The following is a 17,927-nucleotide window of genomic DNA, read 5'->3' on the forward strand; positions in this document are numbered from 1 at the left end:
TTTCCAGATTTTGGGAGTTTGACACTTTTATCAGGCTTTACTTACATAGGAAGTTAAAAGTAGCAATAAAAGAGCCATATTTAATAATAACGTTTTGCTGGGGAATCCCTGGAACGCCCCCCAAGGACCCCTGGGGGTCCCCGGACCCCACTTTGAGAACCAATGCTTAACGCTTTTTGAAAGTCCTGAAAAAAAAGACTTGTTTAACAAAAATTGGCAAGACACACCATCTCTATCCATAGCACAGTCAGAAGAGCTCTTGACTTCAGACCACAAGATCATGGAATCGAATCCTAGCACAAGAACCTTGGCATCTGAACAATCTGGCTCCCACAGATTTACAATTTTTTGTCGCCTTTATCATAAAGGTTGCTGGACAATATATAGAGGATGAAATGCATCATTTATTAAATAAAATAAAGGTAATATCAAATACATTGTAAAAAATGAGAGACATGACGCTTTAATTAGCAAGACAGTCTTTTATTATATTATTCCTCATTTTGCTGGTTTCCCCTGAAACCCCTTTGCTGTTACACTACAGAGTAGAACTGCCTTAGAGTCTCTGCTGATGATGTGGCCATAGCTGAATGGTTAAAGAGCCTACCTGTGCAAGCCCACAAATCCCAGGTTCGATCCCAGGCTTCAGCAGTGTGTCAAAGTGTCCCTGATCAAGACACTTAAAAGAATAGTTCACTTAAAAAATACTTATTTTCTATCAATTACACACTCCATGAAGCCTTGAATTGATGGAGATTATTTTGTTTTTGACACATTCCTGAACACAGACTCAGACATATTGGTTGGATGCATGGCGCATATAATATCGCATTGTAGATTAGTAGGCGATAATTCCAATATTCACTATACACTCCTCATGTTTAAGCCTAACTGAATTATATATTTATGGACTTGTAAATTGTATTTTTTTTTGGACGACTTGTGCATTTAATTTGTCGGCAATACTTTGCACTAGGGGTGTAACGATACGTTTTAACAACGATTCGATACGTATCACGATACTTGGTTGTCGATACGATACATGAACGATACAGGTTAATATAGAACGATACGATATGTTTCAATTCAGTGATTTAGTCGATACGATACATGAACGATACAGGACAGGTTAATTTAGAACGATACGATTCGATTCAATGATTTAAAATAGATATAGTAACTATTTATTTACCCCAAAAATCTGTATTTTAATCTGGATACTGGATATAAACCCCTCTTTCTCTTTTTTCTTCTTAAAAGTACTTAGTATTGATAAAATTGATTATTTGCATTGCAAAATGATTCGATACGATTATTTGCATTGCAAAACGATTCGATACGATACAAAGTAAAACGATACGATATTTTGCTGTTTGCATAACGATATAGTAGATCGTTGAAAATTCAAAACGATTTTTCGATGCAGTTACTATATCGTTACATCCCTACTTTGCACGCTTTCTCCCTGGATCCATTTATTGCGGCCGTGTTTCCTTTCTTGCTTATTATACATTTTACTTCCTCGTATGATTCCGGGGAGAAGACCTCTTTTGGGTCTTGAGTCAAGATCCAGGCTCCCGGGGAGACGTCAAATTTCTCTTTTGGGTCTTGAGTCTTGGGACTCAAGACCCAAAAGAGAAATCGGATGTCTCCCCGGGATCCGGGACCCAAGCCTCAAGACTCTCGAGCTAAAAAGTGTGTGAACCACTGCCAATTTAGAACAGTGTTTTTTTCATGCCAAGGACCCCTAAATTTATACCCATTTGGCCGCAGAAATGTCACTGACATCACGCATACCTGCCAACCTCAGACCGTCCGATAACAGGATTCTTTTTCGAGGGGGGGGGCGGGGTCATACTGACCAGAATCTCTATCTCCACCACTCCTTGACTAGAGTGAGAGCACAGCCTGTCCTGTCTGGGCAGCCAGGTTTGCCGGCCTTTCTCAATGTTCAGGCTGTACACTGTCTGTACAGCGTTGAGATTTTCTCAGTTTATTAGTCACCGTGGTCAAATATTCTGCCATGGTGTACTGTCCATTTAGAGCCAGAGAGCATTCAAGTTTGTTGTTTTGATCAAATGGTTTCATAATTCTAAAAACCTTTTATTGATTGATCATTTGATAAACATATATTTTTACATGTCTAAGATTATATAAAAAACAGATTTCCTCTGCATCAATGTAACAGAAACAGCCAAAAATACATCTAGAGATAATGCTAATATACAATATTTTTTCATTTGATATTTAAAAATAAAGCAAAGTTTATTTTATTTCACTTCAAGTGGATAAATCAATATTTCAATTCATTTTTATGTGGTTACGGCAATTGACATTTTCAGGCGCATTCTGTAATTTTCAAATGATGCAAATGTATTTTCAAACGAACATGAAACCAACATGACTATAAGAAAACATGCCAACCCCATTTTGTCACTGACCCGCTGACATCTACCTGACATTTCACCACCGACGTGGATATACCCTAACTGTTTTGAAGTGCTATCCAAATACATTTCTACGATAATTACTGGTATTTTTGTACAAGAGACTGGTCAGAGATAGGCGTTTCAATAAAAAACTGTTTTGTTTATTTACAATCATTTATCAACTGTATAGCATTAGCAGCCATGAAAATGCATTTAATAGACAGAAGAGATTTACATCTTGTCAACAGGTGTGATGCCCAGAATTCTCATCCCATTGGCCAAAACAGAGCGGGTCCTGCTGAACAGCCGCAGCCTTGCCTGACAACAAGCAACAAATGGGTCTCAAATTATGACAGAAATATATTACGTTTATATGCAGCAGAGCTCGATAGAAGTTCAAGAACAGCTCTTGTATTAGCAAGCCATAAGAGAAATAAGAAGCCAACATGTTTTTTCCCAGCTAGTGATCAATAATTAAAAGCTTTGAAATATGGTATACTATGAACACATGAGTAAAGTATGACTAATTGGAGAAAAGTAATATTACTACATTGGGAAGTGAAACTAATTGCCCGCCGTTCATAAACTAATATTGGAGGTTTACATGCTTAACCAAATGTACCCGATATACTTTGCTAACCGGAGTTAACCAGATATCAGAACTACTTGTAGACTTTTACAGAATGTTCACCCCAGAATAGGGACGCTAGGGTTCAAGTGGTCAAGCATCTGAAATTTAATTTATCACATTTTTGGATTGGTGCATTTGAAATTCTTCAAATCTCAGTTGGCAATAATAATTGTTTAATGTGTAGTCAAGGGCTTCCTTTACCTGTGCAACATTGTGAGGGCTTCCTTTCACTGGCAACTCCCTGAGTGCTGAGGCAACCAGGTGGCTGGAACACAGTAAAACTGATTTAAAAGCAATATTTGCTTTGACTTATACATGCTTATGGCAAGAGCAGTGATACACCCAGCAATGTTTGGGGCAACACTGGCAGGAGAGCAACATATTTCTATTTCAAAATAATATACATTATAAATCTTGAACCACAGAAAACGATTAACAAGAGTTTGTGATTAAATAATAACTACATCGGATCCATTGAAACACAGGTTCTTTTTAGCATTTCCGGAAAAGGAAAAGTTTTGGACAAATGTTAAGGTTTCCACCCGACAGCGATTGGGTCATTTTTAAACTCTAGATTTCCATCCACTCAAGTATTATTCATATTGTTTAAACAAATATTTGCTGGACACACCCATAGATCTAACATCCTGTTCCTTACCACAGCTTCAACAGGAAGTTGACAAGGTGCTTGGGTTGCAAATCCTGGGTGGAGTGGTATAACACCTCATCATAGCTACAACAAAAAGCAGGTATTTTGGTTGATAAAATGCAAAGAAGAAGGATCATTTGACTCCTGCCTTTTAACTCAAATAGTACACGCCTCGCAACATGACACATTGTGAGCTTGTTGATCAGCTATTTGTTCGTGTCAAATTAGTATATGGCTTTGAGTGGTTAAAGAGTGCTTAACTTACCGAAGGAGGTGTTGTAGAATGCATATACTACTCGGCTCAAGGAGAACAGAAGGATCCAATTCAAGCTCCTGACCATTACCTTGCATCTGTATCAGACTGTAAACATGAAAATTCAACATATGAGAGTTGTGGGGGTCCCTGAAATGAAAAGGTTTGAGAACCAACTGTTGACGATTACCCACCTGCAGAGGCGTGCGTGTGTGTACTGCAGGAACACCCCCGTGTCTCCCTTCGCCTGCAGCATCCTGTCCCAGTCAAATTTATAATCTGACTCCAGGGGACCTTTGAAATCCTGGAAAGAATGAAGTAAACAGTGTGTAACTACAAGGGACTGTTGTTTTTCCTAAAGTGGCAGGGGACACCTTGAGCTTGCACATTCGCAGGATTTTGAGTGAATCAAAACAGGAGTTGAATGAACCGAGCGTTCTGAGGCTGTTCTCATCCTTTTTTAACTATAAATTCTGACACTCAGGCATAAAATACCTCTTTCTGTTGAGTTCACTCACTTGAACGATGAGTGCACTGATTCCCACTTTCTCGGCTGTGTCCTCAGGGTTGTCCATTTCTTTTGTTGCTGTTGGTATGATTTGGAAAGGGGGCAATTACACAACTAGCTTCCACTAATATTTAGCTCAAGAGCAACTTCTAAAAAACATTTTCCATTCCTTTTTGTTTACAGTTTGACTAGAACACCACATTCGGTCATTGTCATAACAATGTGAGGGTCAGCATAGATTAACAAAATTCAGGATATAGGAGAGTGAATATAATCAGTCCATATTAACACTGTATTGCTTTTTTCTTGTATTGTTTTAATTTGGATTTTGCCTTTTTTTTAATTTGTTCTTGATCATGTTTTTGATCTTATTGTTTTTAATCTTGTCAATATTGTGATCGCTTTTTTTATGTAAAGCACTTTGGGCTGCATTTTATGTCATGAAAGGTGCTATACAAATAAAGTTTATTATTAGTATTATTCACACTTATGTCTCCCATAGCTACCTATATAAACCACAAAGGTTTAATCTCTGACATCAACCCTACATGCCTACCAACAGTTATATTAAGGGTATCTCTGTATCATAGAATGAAAAAGTGACAGTATTTAGGGCCTATAGAAAAGGCTGATAAAGCATTTTTTTTAAAAACAATATATTTATTGGCATTTTCAGGTATATAACAACAATATGGCATTTGTAGTAAATGTCTGATAAAGCATTGTTGGCTTTCAGTACATATGTGCTGTTGGCAACTTGAACTGCTGGTAAATGCTTAACCACTTAAACTCTATATACTTCATTGACCGGTTTCCCCCAGGGGTCTATACTAGGTACCCTACTTTTTTCCTCTTCCCCAAATCTCTTTGTAGAAAATAGCGGATCTACAAGCTTGTAAATCTATTTTCAGCAAAATTTCGTCTATTTTCAGTGAAGGTTCGCTTATTATGACATGCTCAGAATAGGGACGCTATTATTCATGTGGTTAATGTTTATGGGCATATTACTCTTTGACTGGCTCATGTTGTGCAGCATCCTGGCACGAGCCTCGTCCAGCACGTCCTCCAGAAAGATTACTTCACCACGCCTGGTCTTCATGCCCTGCACCAGGCCAAAGGGTACATGCCGGCACCTGCAGTGGACAGAGGGACAGCAAAGACATCAGGCTGGGAACAGTCAGTGTTGGTGCCAGTTGCCCTCATGAAGTAACATGATCCCTAATAAAAGTGCACCGCAATATTTTAACACAGATTTCAGTGGAATATAAGTTTCAAGTCTTTCCTCAGAGTGTTAAACCTCTCCCAAAATGTACCAAAAATGTGCGCATTTCTTGAAAACAACAGTGATACTACTATCCAATTTGTAATTTGTAATCATATTATTTAGTTCACTCGTCACACTGCAGCAAGCTACCTCTGAGCCCAAGAATGTCCCATTGCCAGGAGGATCTGGAACAACTGGTGGAAGTGATTCTGCTGACTTTTGTCCGTCTTGGTAGGGGGGAGGGAAAGGGTTAATGATAAATGATACACCCACAGCACAAGCCACTATGACAGTTTAAAACACTATGGTTTAAAACTAAAAACTAAATTCTAAAATGATACACTAAATATTGTTATCTAATCATCAGGCATGATAAAATATAAGTCTATGGTTTGAATTTATTTGCTGTGTTTTACATCAGTAAGTGGCCCTGACATTTGACATTGACCTGAAATTGAAAAAGAAAACAAATTATATGAGCCAATATGTCAAGTGTGACTATATCAGCATCCTTTCTTACCACATAAATCATCTCATGGAAATTATACTTTTCTTTTCGGTCGATGGCTGCGGCAATATCTCTGAAACACACACACACAAATCTGGTGTTATCATCACCACCTACTCAACAGCTCTTGGCCCATGCGCTGTTCAACTGACAACTTAGAATTGTTGTAATATTCCATGACATATCAATAAATATTTCTCATAATTCTTTCTATGCATGAAAAAAAAAAAAAAAAACTTTTCCAAACTAGATTTTCAGGCTACATGGCCTTCAAATCCATTCAGTTGTACAGTATGTTGCACTTATCAAAACAATGGTCAAAGAGTTATGGCCATTTGAAGTGTTAAAGACTGCAGTAGCACCCCAGGTGTGTGCAATTTAAACACAAAAGTGACTATTCACATGGCAGAGGAAGTCAATGGCAGCCACAGTTTCCCTTTTCTTTTCTTTAATGATAATTTTCCGCTGGCTTTTACCATTGTATATCGCAACTGCATCTTTCAACCTGTAGGATAGTGAGACGCCACTTTGGTTCCCATTTCAGAGCAAGAAGAACCAAGTCTTTGTTGGTTCCAGTTCCGAACCAACTTTTAGGGTTCTGAACCAATTCATTTTCAGTGGAAACACTCTGAACTGGTTCAAAATTTGGTGGGAAAAAAGAATGGAACCGGTTCAACCCCGGTTTAAAAGGGGCCTTTGAGAACCACTGGTGTACATTATGTCACTCTGTCCACACATTTGTCCAATAGAGGGTGCTGCTGCTCAATTATGTACAGCTGTAGGTTGCATTGGTATTGTATAGGTACTATGGCTCTATTAACCTATTTCCTACACTGCCATCAGACTATGATGGTTCTATGTAGAATCCGACCAATGCCAGATTATTGGGCCTAATGCCGATGCCGATTTTGGAGAGTCCTAGGCCACCAATTATCTCAAGTACATTTATATTAGCTCTCTCACTGCCAGACTTATTTCTGTCCGCGTTTGCCCACTGCCAGCGATTTTTCGATTTTCAGGTAGTCACAGAATATTATTTGAAAACTTTCACCATGACAGACAAAAATCCAGACACATAGGGTGCTTAATTGCCGAAAACCGTCAAGAAACCCTAATAATGGCTGATGTATCGGCCAGACCGATATATATCAGTGTCTCTCTAGTTCTATGCATATATTTTTTTTTACTTTATCACTAGTACTGACCTGGTGATGTAGAGAGATGTACCATCACTGCGGTGTACAGTAGAGTAGCTGGACATGTCTCCGGTAGGAGACAGGTCCACAACTCCAGTTCCCTTCCTGTCAAAAGAACAGACAGAGACGTGGATTGAGTCATTCCAATCAAATCTCTAAATGCATAGTATTGATATAGTAATTTACATAATTAAAGCATTTTTATCTCATGTCAAGATATATAGAAGAAAAAATGAATAGCCTCTAGGCACCAAACTGATAAGTCTGTTCACCAACTCTGTTAAGACTTTTCATTTCACAATATGTGAAGTTGGACCTCTACTACTGTAAAGTTCCTGCAGTTTAAAATTCAACACTTTTTCCGATCTCAGTTTAAGATCTAAGCTGTTTGTTTATCTTTACAACTTCTCAGAAACCATGCACAGCTGACATTGGTACACGTCATTCTGTGTGCTGATCGTAACCGATTGTGTAATAATACACACTCTGTGGTTTTCAGCAGCTCCAGGTTCTGTAGTCGCTGTACCACCTCCTGGGTTTGTCCCTCATGAAAGGACTCCCCAGAGTAAATGTCAAAGTGGACTCCTAAGCGCTGAGAAACAGAGACAACACAATACATCTGTGAACTGTCATGTTATTTGTACAATACTTCTTACTTTGATCTGCAAGCTTCCTGTCATTCTAAGATTTAACCACTTGAACCCTCTATTCTGAGTCAAACGGACCCGAGTTACAGCTGTACTTGGACCACTTTTTTCCGTCAACCCCAAATCTAATTTCCAAAAATAGCCGACCCCCCCCCCCCAGAATAGTATTAGGCATGTTGGGGTTCAAGTGGTTAAACACAATATTACACAAATAGCAAAACTAGCCAATCTACAAGCTTCCAATGGGTCAATGTGAGCTTGTAGATCAGTTGCCTTTTTTCCCCCGCCTATAATAGCATGCCCAAAATAGGGATGCCATGTTGAAAGTTTTTAATTGCTGTGGTTAGTTTTACCTTATAAACTTGCTGATACTCCTTCACTGTGATTTCCCTGAACTGTTGCCACAGTGACATGGCTTTGCCTTCGTGATGCTCCAGCTGTCTAAAGAATTCTCTGGCAGCGTGCCGTAAGTCCTCATTGATTTCTGCTTCCTTGTTGACTTTAACATAGACCTGCAAAACAAAAAACACAGTATCAGCAGCACCAGTGGACCACAAACCCGCCTGTCAAACAGGTTTTTGATATAATACGATAGCTCAGAAAACAGGACAGAGACACAATAGTACAATGGTTGAAACCCCTTCATGAAAATATGCAAACTTACATCAAATAAATGCTGCAGAGGATTCTCTTTCAGCTTCTCCTGGCTTCCATACTGTTCAAAACCAGCTCCCAGCATTCCTGCAATCCAATGTATAGAAGGAGAAGATTATTTCCCGGCTGACAACATTAAAACATTTATAAGGTCGCTGCTGAATCTGTTAATATAAAACATCCTTTTTTTCACTCACCAAACTGCATGCCCCAATCTCCAAGGTAGTTCACCCGAATAACCTCATTTCCTAGGGACTGCTTAAGGTTAGCGATGAAATTACCTGGAAATACAGTTTGTGTATGCAATGTAAATTGAAAATGACCATTCAGAGAAATCATGGCCAAATCATGTAAATCATATTTATATAAAGAGAGTATTCCATGGCAAACTGTAAAAGTCTGAGCACTTATAAGACCTTCCAAGTCTAAAAAAACATCCAAATCTAGAACCTAGTTATGTACCCTATCGTTTTCTGTGAATAGAGGGACATTATACAGCATTCAAACCATTTGAGAATCAAACACAGGACAAATAATAAAAAGCATGGGAGGGGAATAAACAAATAAACAAACAAAATAAATCATTTTTCTGCTTCATCAATTTATTTAGGGACTTTGTCTTTGCGTTTAAAGGGCAGAATTGAATCTGCTGCTCTGCCCTCTGCTGATGAATATATGAACTACATGAGACTCACCAATTATTGTGGACCGCAGGTGTCCAACATGAAACTTTTTGGCAATATTTGGAGAACTGCAACATAAGACCATATAGATATTTATATGTGCATGTGAGACCTGGTCAGTTGAAACTATACTGATGTATTATCAGACATACCTGTATTCAACCAATGATCTTCCTTTCTCCAGTCTGTTGAAAAGCTCACTATTTAACCCAAATCTTTCATCCTCCTTTCCAAAGGGCTCCAACATTTTCTAGAACAGATATCACCATGAAAACATTGTAATGCTTCTGATAAAAGTGAAGTTGGTTATTACACTCACTTACACATTAATGTATTTTCCTTTTAAAAAATGTAAAAGAATTATACCTGCACAAGGACCTTGCGATGAACTCTGAAGTAGATCACTCCACGTTCAGCAGATATGTCCTCAACTACACTGTCCTGCTTCAACTAATGAGACACAGTGAGGGCAATAAATCACTAGACCTAGAATGCGGATATTATGGCATCTATAAATGCATGTATTACATATATACAGCCATAGAACACACAATGCATGTTTGTGGAGGGATTCATGTTGGAGGCATTCTACTATGTCTATGTGAATCGCGTGGAAAATTAGACATATTTTACTAAATACAAAAAAAGAATTGCCAGAACTTTCAAATGAATATGATAATAGATGACAAGAGCTGACCCCAGCCCAAGTCGTGGCAATTAAGTATTGGGTGAGTGCACATGGAGCGCCTACAAATTAGAATGCCGCTGAGATGAATCCCTCCTGCTCTATGACTGTAATACATTGGTTCTCAAAGTGGGGTCCGGGGCCCCCAGGGGTCCTTGAGGGAGTTCCAGGGGGTCCCCAGCTAAATGTGCTAATATAGCGTCACAACAATGTTAACCTTTTATACTTTGGCTATTCAAAAATAGCAGATATACAAGCTCATAGCGCGGCACCGAGTGCCGTGCTATGAGCTTGTATATCTGCTATTTTTGAAAAATTGTGGAAAATGTGTGCAAACCTTTGAATATATATATTTTTAAGCGAACATTTCTAACTCAAATTTTTGCTTCTGGGGGTCCCTGGAACAACATATTTGAGATGGGGGTCCGCGGCCGAATACATATCATTTTGGGGGTCCTTGACATGAAAAAGTTTGAGAACCACTGCTGTAATATATGCGTGATATTGTGATATAAGGCAGTGAATCACATGCTCAGGGCTCTTCACTAAGTCAAATAGCTTGTGAGCTTATATGGTCCCTTTTTGGATGCAATACGGATCCTTGGGGTCCCCGTCCTTGAGGGGGTTCTAGAGGGTCACCAACAACATTTGTTAATATAGCATTAACATCTGTATAACCACTTGAACCCTATTTTATACTTCATCTATTAAAAAACAACAGTGAAACTTTTGCAAAACACAAATCTATTGTAATGGGGGTCCCTGGCACAACATCTTTTGGCGGTCCGTGAGTAAATACATATCAATTTGGGGGTCCTTGGCATGAAAAGGTTTGAGAACCAGTGCTTTATAGATGCGCGATACTAGGTGCAAAAAGAAGCATCTTTTAAAAGCTCTAAACATTTTCAGTCTAAATAGAGTCTGGATTCTGGAGTCTGAATGAGAAAAATATGTTTGTTTGTTTACTCAGTGATGACTCACACCTCTTTAAGTAAGGCATCTGTCTGTGACTGGAGGTCTCCTTTGGATGGTACAATCCCATCCTTAAACAGTGTGTTGGTTGACAGTCTGAAGTCAGCAGTCGGTCTGAAAAGCACAAGATCAGGGACATTAGAATGAGATCAGTATATGGATGAATGGATTAAATAATGTGTAACACACAATGACACTCACCCCCCCCCCCCCCCCCCCCCCCCACACACACACACACACACACACACACACCTTAACTGTTTCTTTGAAACTGGAACTGCTGAGAGAGCTGATATAAAAGCATCTTCAGGTTGCTGCAAAATCCTGGACAGCTAGGAGGAAAACACCCAGATCCTTTAAATAACCACAACATGTGAACACGTTTACTTTCTCTAAGCAACATCACAATGTTTTTTGTTGTGCTTTAGACCTTCTAGCACGGTGGGGTGCTAGTAGCACCCCATGGTGCCGTGCAGTCAGCGACAGTGTGCTTCAGAGAGGAGACACGCATTTTAACCTTGCAACTGTTCCACATGCATTCGCCCATTCAAACAGTCTTTTCATGTTGTTACCTTCACTGCGATACTTCTCCTAAAGAAACAAGCCATGTGTTTGAAATGACTTCACCAACAAAGGGAACTAATGTTCAATAGTAGTTCTCTGGCTCATAGACCCTTGATATATTATAACTCTATGCATAGAACAAACGACAACAATGTGGACGATATACTTCCTCAACCGCCCCTTCCTTTTGCAGCATCCAATCGAAACGCTCCATTCGCTTACGTCACCACCCTGAAGGGGTCTGTTTGATATTTACTCTACTTCCACACTGTGGCCTCTATGCTCTTTTCCACCTAAATAACTTTGGTTCTAGAACTGGTTCCGTTTTCGATCCTTGGAACTGTGGTGCTTTCACGGAACCAGCCGTGAGCCGGCTTGCGTTTCCACCAGTTTAAAGCACCATTGTAATTAGGGGCAGGAGTCCCCAGTTGCCCCAGGTTCGATTCCAGGCCAGGTCAGCAATGTGTTGAGTACTACGGGTCCACGTGTCCATTACACAGGGGAACTTCAATCGTCTATTAGTTTCACTTTTCTTTTTTTATGATGATTTTTCGCTTGCTTTTGCCATTGTTTATATTGCATCTGCATCTTACAACCTGTGGAATAGTGACACGCCCACTTTGGTTCCCAGTTCAGGGCAAGATAAATAAATGAAGTATATTCAACTCCGGTGGAAAGAGGGCCTGTATGAGTCGAGTTCATCATGAATAGTTTTAAATTGTATATTTTGATATTTCATATTTTGTGTTGTTTGTTGCATCCTTTTCTTTTAATGTTGAATGGACCACATTGGAAACAAGTTTTGGCTTTATTTGTGTCTCATCCATTTGGCATTTTTAACCCGTTGTACAGTCAATACAATAAATCAAAAGTAATGTTAAACACTTTTGAATAAATTAACAATAGCTGATCTATAAGCTCTGAGAGCTTGTAGACCCACATGAAAAAATAATGCCCAAAATAGGTTACGCAAGATTACAATTGATATCAAATAATCCTAAATTCATTCATTACCCACTTTCACACAACCGTTTTAAATTCATAGCAGAGTACAGTACCTAAAAGATTAATTTCTGCAGTATCACAAATAGATTTAATTAAAATAGGTAGACACTTGTTTTGTGTAAACACTTTATTTAATAGTTCTTAAACCAAAGCCCTGTTACACCTATTGCAAATAAAATAAAACAAATGAAATATCAATAGAGGGAAAACAATCAAGCAAAAAAAAAGAAAAAAACATTTTAAACAAAATAAAAATACAGTGTGTACAAATGTAATTTACCAGTACAACTTCAAACATTGTTGAACAATTCCAAGATACCCGTTCCCGGCCTGCTTCAGTTTTACATCTGTGTGAACAATCCCTTTCTTCAGAAATGTAACTGATTAACTATACACAAGAGACATCACCTCTGCAAAATAGCCAAATTTAACAGGAAAAAAAACAGTATGTGTAATGGCAGTGTGCCTTGACAAAGGCAACATCAAAACAAAGCCAAATAAATAAGTCACGGCAGTTAAAGAGGCCACTGGTAAAGTCACAGAGGTCCATGTTGACAGCAGGAACACCCCTAAACACTATTTGCAACAGCGAACGTGGATGCCACTGACTGAGGCTTGAGACAGTGTGTCCACAGAAAGGCGATATGGCACAGGTAGGAGATTTTCCAATCAGACCCACTGAGCCTGTGGAGCAGCTCGCAGCAAAAATGGTATTCTATCTCCAATGGCATGTGGTCCCACTCAGGAAACATCTGTGGAGGGATAGAAGGAAACACCAGAATGGCATGAGTGCATTACTAAATTAAATCTTAAAAGCAAGCTTATGCATCACCAAAGGCATCCTTTTAAAATATTAAAAATTAGTTTTGCAATGTGTTTCACAACACCGTATATTTTTTGCCTTTATAAACCAGCAGGCAAAAAAAACTGTTTTAGTCAAACTCATATTTTTTCACTAAGTCAGTGTCATATTTCTGGGTTTTTTGAATGAGTCTTATTTTTCCGTTTTTGTTTGAACTTGTGACTTTTTGTACCGTCTTCATTTATATTACATATTATTGAAAATCAATAGTCATATTTCATAAGTTATTTTTGCTCATGCATACCCCCAAATCAGAATATGTCTATTATGACATTCTTGTTTTGCGTGTGAACAAACTATACAAAAAAAACATTAAAACCTAGAAAGATGGCGAAGGTGAAGGGTGTTGCAATAATCAAGTAAAAAAGGGCCCGTAAAGGTGGGATAACAACTATCCTGTTTAGCAGTCTGATTCAACTTTAACGTCACATCAGGTTAACAGGTGTAAAAAAGTGGGTGAAATTAGTCTTTCTTTATACGGTGATTGATCATCCACCATAACGTTTTGTTTTGCATGAGAAGGCTGCTTCTCACCAATAATTCAGGGCAGGAAAGTCAAGGCTCTGCCACTGGGAAAGCCTGTTTTAACCTGAGCGCCTGCATGTCAATGCTAATCTGTTTTTAAAAAAAAAACAGTTTAACCTTTTTAAATAAGTTTAATATTGGTTAATGTGGTTTATACTGTAAAAGAGGACATGCACCTTTGCAATGAACACTAACCAGAATCAGTTGCTAACATCATTATTAAGTGGCCCTGTACATTTAATCATTTAGAAAAGTGTTTTTTAGTCTTACCACTTGAACCCTAGCGTCCCTAGGCAAACATTTGGCAAAAACAGCAGATCTACAAGCTCACAATGCATATGCATCACGTAGCAATGTGTTGTGAGCTTGTAGATGTAAAAGGAGAGGGCCAAGGATAGACACCAGGGGGAACTCGGTCAGCAAAGTATATAAGGTTTAGTGGCCATGTTGCTCTTGAACAAAAAAGTTCTGTCTTTCCTTCATGGAAGATGAATACGGCAGGACTCATACAAAGATTTCAACTGATAAAAGTCACATTTAAAAGAAAAGACTGCGACGCAAACAGATTTGCTTAGCTAGGAAGAAACAATGACCCAAATATACTCACAGCTAGCAGGCTGCTCTCCAAACCTTCGCATTAGCTGATCATGAGTGAACTTGACAAAGGCGTCATATTGCTCTGTCGAAGAGAGAGAATATTTCTTAACACTCTTGGCACAGGCGCAAAATACAGACCAACACTTCATCAACACCTGCTTTCTGCATCACCTCCAAGACTTACCTGCAAGCTTGGCAGTCAATATCTCATTGTATTCTTCACGGATTTTCTCCTCCCGCTCCTTCAGTAGTCGTTCACAGATCATTCCGACTTGTCGGAGGGAAAATAAAGGCTGCTCTTTTTTGGTTGGAGATGAGGCACCAGAGGACGTACCTGTATGGAGCAAGTCAGGTCATCACTATTAACAAACGTCACACTTAAAGACGAAAACTTTTTTTTTATGACCCAAACACAAGTACTTTGCTTGCCTTATCAGAGATAGACGCATTGGCCTCAGCTGAACTTTTTTTACAATAACTATTTTGAGCAGGACTTTACACACACCCGCCACCTCACTTCACACAAGAAAAAAAATGTATGAGATTGCATCTTCTCAAATATAGTTATTTTAATATGAAAGTTAAATCGCCCTTAGGCCCACTCACACTTGAGTCAGTTTCTCTATTTGATATAATACCCTAAGCTGACTGCGCCAGATGGAACAAGCTGGCGTCACATTTGTTTCACACGCTACTTCCATCTGGGACCCCGGTAGCAGAATCGATGCAAGACGGCGATCCCTTATTTCAAGCTACTTGGCAGGATAGGACCGTCTGTCTATCACCGTCTATCAAACAATCATATTGACGTGTCTACATGACGTATAGTACCTGGGCCAGCAGTAGTTCTTTTGTACACTATTCAACCATGATGAATCGTGAAAGAACTACAACGCAATAAGCTTCTCGATGGCGTCACATCCGGTCTCGCCAAGATCCCCGCCCCCTAGCAGCCGCTGATTGGTTAGCACCCGCTGTGGTGCACAGTATCTCTACTGTCTGAGCGAGCCCAGATGGAGGTTGAATTGTGAACCTGTGAAGTCAATACCGCCCCCATCTGACGGAGTCAGGTTAATAAAACCCTCCATGGCAAGGGAAATCATCTGAAGTGATTTGGGTTTGTTTGTTTTTCAGTTTTATTAGCCTGTGCTGTGTACACAGGATTCTAACCCGGGTCACTTACACGACGAGAGACCAAATTTCTACTGCTCAGCAAGAGGCAATCCTTGCTTGGCCAAGGAAAATATTGCATGAGCTTCAGGCAGGCAGTAGGTGACCTAATCTGACACCAGGGTTCAAAAGCAGTAGGTGGCCCACCCGACACCAGGGAGGGAGACCCCCTCCACCAATACAGATGTGCTAGTTATGTTGTGTTAACACAATTCTACCATACAGACTGGCTCTGATTATATTTTATTCAATCAAATAAAAGTTAGGGATTGCAGCTTTAAATATCAGGGTTTTATGTGACCTTGAAAGGGGCTGTCACATTTCACCCGACAGAAAATCAGTCTATACAGTTACCTGGCAGGGTAGATCCAGTCTGTACGGTGTTGTGGGTTGGGAGGTCCAGAGGACAGCAGCCTTCTACCTGATGGAAAGCACTGTCCAGGTGCCTTCGTTTCTGCAACCGTTTGTACTCCTGTTTGATGTTGTGTAGAATTTGCTCTGAAATAAATAAGAGTTGGGAGGGATTGGATAGACAGAAAACATTTGCAACGTAAATTACAATTGCTCATCTGTTCACTTGCAAATACTTGGCATGCATTGTCTCTTGTGACCTACGTGAGAGAACCACCATGTGAAAACACTATATATATACCACACCACACTCCATGTGTTTGGCTCTCTTAGTAAACAATACACTTCTGACAAAATACCACACGTACAATCCTATGTTAATTTAACTCCTTGGACCTTTACAAATGTGCAACTCTGGAAGCAAATGGGACACTTGGGGCAGATGTGTACCTCATTGTTTACAAATGGTTGCATTTGTATAACTCTCAAGAGCTAAATGAACAGAGGCTTTTACAGTGCACTGTAAGCACAGGGGTCTTCAACAGGGGGTCCTCAGAGTTACCTCAGGGGGTCCACCCAATTTGTGTGTGCCTTACTTTTTGCATTACTTGAACCCTAGTCCCCATTTAGAGGGGAACTTTGGCCAAAAATAGCAGATCTACAAGTTCACAACGCCTGTGAGCTTGTAGATCGGCTATTTTCAGCAAAGAGGTGGGGGGGGTCCCTGTTTCATCTCTCTCTCAGGGGTCCTTGGCCTGAAAAACGTTGAAGACCCCTGCCCTAAGCTAAGCTAAATGGACACTCAACTGGCGGTTGAATGAGCTGTTACCCGTAGTGAGCCGAGAAGAGGCAACCTGTCCGAACGGTGAGGGCTCCATGCGCAGGTACTTCTGTGGCGAAGAAGTGGAGGAGGAACCCCCTGGGGAAGACGAGATGATCGGGGCGCACCTCCTCCTCTTGGGGGAAGCACAGGGGCTGTGGAGTGGATCAAAGTCCATGGTCCGCTTCAGAGTAGCCCCACAAGCCATGCTGTGTGGACACGGCAGCAAACAAACTAATACTAACAAAGTGAAATGGTCGCTTCTCTCTCCGGGTCTTTCGCGGACCTGGGCCCAGCAGCACTAACTCTGCTACCAGTGCTATAGCTAAGCTAACGCTAGCTTTACTAGAGGCGGTGGAGATTCCGGTATCCTAGAGACGTAGACTTAAAGCTTAAATGTTGTCGCCTCTCCCGTCTGTCTGCTTCTCAGTCCAGCACGGTTGTGTTTTCTGAATGCCACCGGTAACGAAACGAACACGACAGTTTGTGTGAACTAACGCCTGAAAGAGGATGATAGCGGATTCCTTCCGTATTGTTAAATGCAGTCTAGTCTACTGTAGTCGCTGTGTGAGTTCAGTGTTCACCTCAGAGCTCTCTATATCTGATCGGCGGTTAGCTTTCAGTGTTGCCAAATTGTGTGGCAGAAATAAGCAACCGGGTCTATGAAAACAAGCCCAAAAGAAGCTACTAGGCTACACGTGCACACCGGCTATTATAAAATAGCCGATCTACAAGCTCACAATGCGTTGCTATGTAGCTAGTTGAGCGCTTGTAGATCTGCTATTTTCAAAAATAAATCTTGGAGAAAAAAAGTGGAACATGTATTTTTTTTATTTTAACAACACAAATGTCATGGTGTGACAGTCATGTTTCAGGGCTAGTATGAGGGACACAATATATTTTCAGATGAGGGTCCTTGGATAATAAGTAACATATTAAGGTATATAAATACAA

The 17,927-nt window shown here is 39.9% G+C and overlaps 2 protein-coding genes across 4 annotated transcripts; both read right to left on the reverse strand.

The window, feature by feature from the left end:
• Positions 1-2,292: 2,292 nt before the first annotated feature.
• rars2 (arginyl-tRNA synthetase 2, mitochondrial) lies at positions 2,293-11,787 on the reverse strand. Of its 3 annotated transcripts, none has more exons than XM_084082535.1 (20): positions 11,652-11,787; positions 11,338-11,411; positions 11,091-11,193; positions 9,789-9,872; positions 9,575-9,672; positions 9,435-9,490; positions 8,937-9,020; positions 8,750-8,826; positions 8,439-8,597; positions 7,924-8,030; positions 7,448-7,543; positions 6,255-6,315; positions 5,885-5,961; positions 5,479-5,603; positions 4,481-4,548; positions 4,157-4,266; positions 3,975-4,070; positions 3,719-3,793; positions 3,262-3,325; positions 2,293-2,747 (listed from the first exon to the last, which is right to left on the reverse strand). In XM_084082535.1, exons 1-20 carry the CDS (start codon positions 11,685-11,687, stop codon positions 2,661-2,663), a joined length of 1,737 nt encoding a protein of 578 aa, XP_083938661.1. In that variant the 5' UTR covers positions 11,688-11,787; the 3' UTR covers positions 2,293-2,660. The 3 variants fall into 3 exon arrangements, with proteins under 3 accessions (XP_083938661.1, XP_083938660.1, XP_083938662.1); XM_084082534.1 differs by having other exon boundaries at positions 11,332-11,411; XM_084082536.1 differs by lacking the exon at positions 11,338-11,411 and having other exon boundaries at positions 11,652-11,730.
• Positions 11,788-12,729: 942 nt separating this feature from the next.
• On the reverse strand, positions 12,730-17,567 carry LOC311063613 (akirin-2-like). Its single transcript, XM_084083133.1, has 5 exons — positions 16,983-17,567; positions 16,157-16,300; positions 14,817-14,966; positions 14,643-14,714; positions 12,730-13,400 (listed from the first exon to the last, which is right to left on the reverse strand). Exons 1-5 carry the CDS (start codon positions 17,179-17,181, stop codon positions 13,390-13,392), a joined length of 576 nt encoding a protein of 191 aa, XP_083939259.1. The 5' UTR covers positions 17,182-17,567; the 3' UTR covers positions 12,730-13,389.
• Between the last annotated feature and the right edge of the window lie 360 nt (positions 17,568-17,927).

The sequence above is a fragment of the Gymnoscopelus microlampas genome (genome assembly GCF_963454915.1).
Source record: "Gymnoscopelus microlampas genome assembly, chromosome: 16".
In the NCBI taxonomy this organism is placed as follows: Eukaryota; Metazoa; Chordata; class Actinopteri; order Myctophiformes; family Myctophidae; genus Gymnoscopelus; species Gymnoscopelus microlampas.